At 41.0% G+C, this 6,214-nt stretch overlaps 1 protein-coding gene across 5 annotated transcripts in view; it reads right to left on the bottom strand.

Moving 5' to 3' along the window:
* Window positions 1–2,444: 2,444 nt before the first annotated feature.
* phf10 (PHD finger protein 10) overlaps window positions 2,445–6,214 on the bottom strand; it is a 115,331-nt gene continuing 111,561 nt past the window's right edge. For 4 of the 5 annotated variants that reach the window (XM_059986740.1, XM_059986741.1, XM_059986742.1 and 1 more), the window contains exons 11-12: window positions 4,326–4,514; window positions 2,445–2,665 (exon numbers count right to left, since the gene is read on the bottom strand). In XM_059986740.1, the coding sequence (XP_059842723.1) occupies window positions 2,580–2,665; window positions 4,326–4,514 (275 nt within the window). In that variant the 3' untranslated portion in view covers window positions 2,445–2,579. Of the gene's footprint in view, window positions 2,666–4,325; window positions 4,515–6,214 lie in introns of those variants that run through there. The other variant, XR_009515233.1, reaches the window with a different exon arrangement.

Here is a 6,214-nt window from a genome sequence, read left to right as displayed (position 1 = left end):
GCTGCTTAACAAGTTAAGAACCCATGGTATTACAGGAAATATAATAGAGCAGTGGCTAATTGGCAGGAAGCAGAGTAGGAATAAAGGGAGCCTTCTCTGGTTGGCTCCGGTGACTAATGGTGTTCCGCAGGGGTCTGTGTTGGGTCTGCATCTTTTTATGTTACATATCAATGATTTGGATGACAGAATTGATGACTTTGTGGCCAAGTTTGCGGGTAATATGAAGACTGGTGGATGGGGCAGGTAATTTTGAGGAAGCTACAGAAGGACTTACTCAGATTAGAAAAATGGGCAAAGGGGCAGATGGAATGCAGTGTTGGGAAGAGTATGGTACATACTTTGGTTGAACAAATAAAGCTATTAACTATTTCCTAAATGGAGAGAAAATTCAAAAATCTGAGGCGCTGAGTGACTTGGGAGTCCTTGTGCAGGATTCCCTAAAAGCTAATTTGCAGGTTGAGTCAGTGGTGAAGAAGGTAAATGAGATGACATTCTAGTCGTCATTTTGAGACGACTAGAATATAAAAGCAAGGATGTAATGCTGAGGCTTTATAAGGCACTGTTCAGGTCTCATTGAAGTATTGTGAGCAATTTTGGCCCCTTATCTAAGAAAGGATGTGCTGACTTTGAACAAACTTCAAAGGAGTTTCACGAAAATGATTTTGGGTTTGAAAGGTTTATCATATGGGGAGCATTTGATGGCTCTGAGCCCCTACTCACTGGAATTCAGAAGAATTGGGTGGGGATCTCATTGAAACCTATCGAATGTTGAAAGGCCGCAAAAGAGTGGAAGTGCTGAGGATGTTTCCTGTGGTGGGGGCGTCTAAGGACAGAGGACGCAGCCTCAGAATAGGGGGGCATCCTCATAGAATGGAGATGAGAAGTAATTTCATTAGCCAGATAGTGGTGAATCTGTGGAAATCACTGCCCAGGCAGCTGTGGAGGCCAAGTCATTGGGTATATTTAAGGCAGAGGTTGATAGATTCTTGATTATTCAGGGCATGAAGTGATACAGGGAGAAGACAGGAGACAGGGGCTGAGAGGGAAATAGATCAGCCATGATGAAATGGCAGAGCAGACTTGATGGGCCAAATGGCCCAACCTACATCTTGTGGTCTTGTGGTCTAATAACCATAGGACATAATCTAAAGATCAACCTGGAGAAGTGTGAAGTGATTCAGTTTGGAAGGTCAAGTCTGAAGGCAGAATACAAGGTTGGCAGGATTCTTAGCAGTTTGGCCCACATCCATACATCCTTACATCCATGTAAGGGTGCTTAAGAAGGCATCTGGTGTGTTGGCCTTCATTAGTTAGGGGATTGATTTCAAGAGGCATGAGTTAATGTTGCAGTTCTCTAAAACCCTGGTTAGACCACACTTGGAATATTGTGTTCAATCCTGGTCACCTTGTTACAGGAATGGTGTGGAAGTTTTAGAGAGGAGATGCTGTCAGGATTAAAGGACACCCTTATGAAGATAGGTTGAGTGAGCCAGTGCTTTTCTCTCTGGAGAAGGATGAGAGGAGGCTTTCAATAAAGGTGTACAAGATGTTAAGAGGTTTAGATCTAATGGACAGCCAGAGTCATTTCCCTTTGGTGGAAATGGCTAATTATTATAAGGTGATTGGAGGAAGGTATATGGGAGATGGCAGAGGTAGTTGTCCTTTTATACGGAATTGTCAGTGTATAGAACGCACTGTAAAGGATGGTGGCAGAGGCAGATGCATTAGAGACATTTTAGAAACTTAGCTAGGCACATGGATGAAAGAAATGGGGAGGGTTAAGGGGGAGAAAAAGGCTAGACTGATCTTACAATAGGTTAAAATGTGGACACAACATCATGGGCTGAAGGGCTTGTACTGTGCTGTACAGTTCTATGTGATAATGTGTGGGGATAACTGCACCTACAAATATATTTGTAATATATTTAATATTATGATTAGGCTAACAAATCTTGTTAAGGTGGTTTGTAAATAGGAGCATCAGTCAATGATAGTGAGACTTGAGGAAGGTGACCAAAGATATAGGCTTTGAGAAGGATCTTCAGGTTAGTTCATGAAGTAGTAAGTTCAAAAATAATTGATCAGCATAGTATTGTTTTAATTTTATTTAGCCTAAGATATTTAAAACTGTAACAGGTACAGTGGAAAGAAATTGCTTCCTCTGTAGAAAGGTGGGTTGAGTTGGTGACATAAGGAATCACAAGTGTACAAAAGAATGATAGAAATATGACTATCTTCCCGGGATAATTGAAGCTTTCGACATTGAAAGGTTAGAGCAAAAAGGTATGGAGTAAAAGTAAGTGAAACAAAGCTGAGGGACACATGGTCTGATGAAGCAGAATCGAGAGTGAATCGACTGCTCTAGAGTTTTCATTAATGGCAATGATTCGTGTAGTTAGACTTAGCACAACGACTCCCAAAATAAATCTGCTCAACCACCTGACACCATTTCATTCTGCCATTTTATTTACTTCAAAATAATTTCCGTACAAAGTATATTTATAAAACACACTGAGCACCTGACACTGCTAACTGACCAACATTAAAAATGGCCACCATCCTTGGACTAATTAATTCTTTTAACCTTCTTTGTTGTTCTTTCCTCTCCTTGACCCTTTCTTGGTTTTGGAAGAGATATTTGAACAGCAATCGCAAATCCAACGACCTGAAAAAGGTTTGAAAGCATGTTTCAAACTAGATAATGTTAAAAATACAATGCACATACCCAGCTTCTCCCTAAAACTGGGATCAGTGGGAACAAACCATAAACAAGAAGTCAATAACAAGAGAAGGCCATTTTATATCAGCTCTGAATCAACTTGGCTTCCTCAGAGTATTGATCAGGATCAACTATGGATGTTACGTCTTAGCTGTCTACATGATGCACCAGCCAGTACTCAAGCCAGTGCTGTACGATATAGAGAACAAGCTGTTGCCCACACAGCAGACACCCCCTCTCTATGCAGCTGATGAATCCAAAGGAACGGCAAAGACCGATGCAGTTTGGCACCAGCAGTGTCGCAGGAGTTTCCAGTCAGCATTGAACTCGGTGTAGGGCTGCCTTAGGGACTCCAGCTCTGGATATTTCCTTGGAATTTACTCCCGAAGCCTTTCCCATGAGTGGGTATAGCTGCCAGGCAGTGGAGGTTTGAGAAGAGTTTTCCTTCTCCTAGATGAGCTCCAACTACACCTGATGAGCATCACCTGCCCAATGTGATTGGGTTCAGGGTGCCAGTAACCCACCTTTGCCCCTTCTCCTGTCAGTAGAAACAGTTCTATCGGACTTAGTAGCTAAGCCACATGTGAAGGCCAGGAACTGGACTTTGTTGTCAGAGGCCATTCGAGGGGCATGCCATTGGGAGCAATTAATAGACAGTGGGAGCTTTCTGCACTACCTCCCCTGGCTATGATAATCTTAAGGAAATGCTTCCTGTGAAATTGCTCGTCAGTCTAAATATGGAGCAAAAAAAAGGAGCCGGAACTATCAGTAAATCTGAAACTTATGTGAAGTTTTATGTGCATAAAATTTTAATTTGTTCTGTTAATTATATTGCTTAACTAATATCATTGGTTATTCAAAAGCAAACTGCAACAATGATCATAATGATGTTATTTAGAATTAGGTATGGTGTATTCCACAATAAAACAACACTGTCCTTGCTAATAAAGCTACCAAGAACTAAAATTTAGAGGCCCACCAATCAAAAATATCCCTAAGAACTATTTTTTGGAGACCCCAACCACCAATAGAAAATTAAGTCCTGCTGAAGGATCTCGGCCCAACACATCATTAATTAATTTCCCTCCACTGAATTCCTCCAGCATTTTGGGTGCATGTTTATCTCTCTTATGGCTAGGAGGGCACTCTTGCTCAAATGGAAGGATGCTGCTCCGCCTACTCACGCTCAGAGGTTACGGGATGTTATGGCGTGCCTAAATTTTAAAAAGATTCGTTGTTCAATTTCTGAATCTAACCAAGATTTTCAAAATTTGTGAGGACCGTTTCTGAATTATTTTCAGAACCTTTGATTTCCCGTTAAAGTACAGATGCTGGTTAATAGCATATTTCACTATCTGATTCATTTTTTTTTCCCTTTTTTATTTTACCAAACAGCTTTGCTTTTGGTAGTGGGGTTAGACTTTTTTATATATATAAAAATTAGAGGGTAGAGGGTGCCTGTTGCTCAAAAATTTAAGATAGGTTTCTCGTTTGTTGAACAACTTCATTCATCACATTTCCAGTCCAGAGGAATGTTTGCAATTATGCAACTCACAGCAACCTACATACATCGATAGTTACCACACCCTGCCCTCATGTGAATTACCTGAGGGGATGGCGGAGACTCCTACACAGAAGGTGTGATACCCACGGTCACATTTATCACAGAACATCATCTCCTCCTCGTGATGCGGCTGACCACAGACAATACACGTCTTGCATTCCATACACTGCCACGGATAGGTTTTGATTACAGCCACTAACTCCGAAACCATATCCAGACAGGATGGATGTCCTAAAGGAAACATCAGCAAGTTATCCACTCAGAAAGCACACACCTTTTTTTAAAAAAAGGATCAGTAAACAAATGACTTTTACATTAGAAATTACAATTTTAAAAAAATAATTCCAACTTCTACAAATTTGTCCTGATCTTTTAGAATTTATGAAGGACTTAAGGCATGGAAAGAGGCTGTTCAGACTAAAACATCTACTCCAGTGTTTATCTAGCAACCTGGAATAGGCCTCTCACACACCCACTCATTTCTTCCTGGCCATTAAGATGACAGAATCCATCATTAAGGACCCTCACCACCCAGGACATACCCTCATCTCATTGCTACCCCCAAGGAGGAGGTCCAGGAGCCTGAACACACACTCAACGTTTTAGAGAGAGCTTATTCCCCTCTGTCATTAGATTTCTGAACGGTCCATGAACCAACGAACACTACCTCACTATTCCATCTTTTGCACTATTTACTTATTTGTGTTATATAAAGTAATACTTTTCACGACTAATGATTCTGAAGCTCTAATTCACACTGATCCAATTTTTTTTTTAATCTCCCCAGATTTCTCCCCACCAGCTAGTCTCTACTCAGATGTAAGGCGATTCATAGCTGACCAATCAACATGTTGCGGAGACGAAACCACAGCACCTGACTGATTGAAAGCCAGTCAGTCAGGAAGAGAATGCACACTTCACATGGACAGCAACATGTTCAGGATTGAACCGGGGTCACCAGAGATTTTAGGCAGTAGCTCTACCAGCTACATAACTGTGGCACCCCGAGCTACGACCATGTTATCACAAATGAACATCTTGTCCTAACTGGCCACACACAGCCTTTTTCCAATCCCTTTCAACACACCCTGTCAACGTACCTTGTTACTCTTTGTGCTGCTCATGTACCTGCCCATTTACAATATGAGCAGTTCACCTCAACAACCTCTAGTCCTCTGATCCACATTTTAACCACTCTCCTCAGTTCAGAAGATTTAAAACCATAGGACATACTGTGGGAGTAGAACTAGGCCATTCAACCTATTGAGCGCGCTCCACTATTCAAACCTGGCAGATTTATTTTCCCTCTCAAGCCCATTACCCGTCAACTTTGACGCTCTTACTAACTAAGAACCTATTAGTCTTCGTTTTAAATGCACCCAATGGCTTGCCTCCACAGCCATATGTGGCAATGAATTCCGCAGATTTACCATCCTCTGGCTAAAGAAATTCCTTCTCATCTCTGTTCCAGATGGACATCCCTCTATTCTGAGGCTGTGCCCTCTGGTCCTAGACACCCCAATATAGGAAACAACAGTTTAACAGCAAGAAATTTTAAAAGCCTGGTAATGGACTTGCCACAAGTGGAAACACCTTCTTTAGGTCCATATTATTAAAATACATTTGCAATGTTAAAGCAGTTGCACTTTAGTGATATGGTTACCAAAATATTGCACAGTTATAATAATAAAAAAAATTGCTGAGGAATTATTATTTTGGAATTATCTGTATCATCTTTAATTAAATACTAGTTCCTTAAATAAAAATTTTAAAAAAGCTAATGCAGTTTAACTTTCATCACGTCCTCTCTGTCACAATCCACGCGTAATCAACATGATATTGGCATGTCCTGATTTATCACGAGTAATATGAAGTATTAGCTCCCTGTATTCACACTCGTACCTTGTTATCCAGTTCACTGACATGGTTGT

Source organism: Hypanus sabinus, chromosome 12 (assembly GCF_030144855.1).
Source record: "Hypanus sabinus isolate sHypSab1 chromosome 12, sHypSab1.hap1, whole genome shotgun sequence".
Taxonomy (NCBI): domain Eukaryota; kingdom Metazoa; phylum Chordata; class Chondrichthyes; order Myliobatiformes; family Dasyatidae; genus Hypanus; species Hypanus sabinus.
The sequence above is the reverse complement of the archived record's forward strand: the minus strand, read 5'-3'. Positions and strand labels throughout refer to the sequence as shown.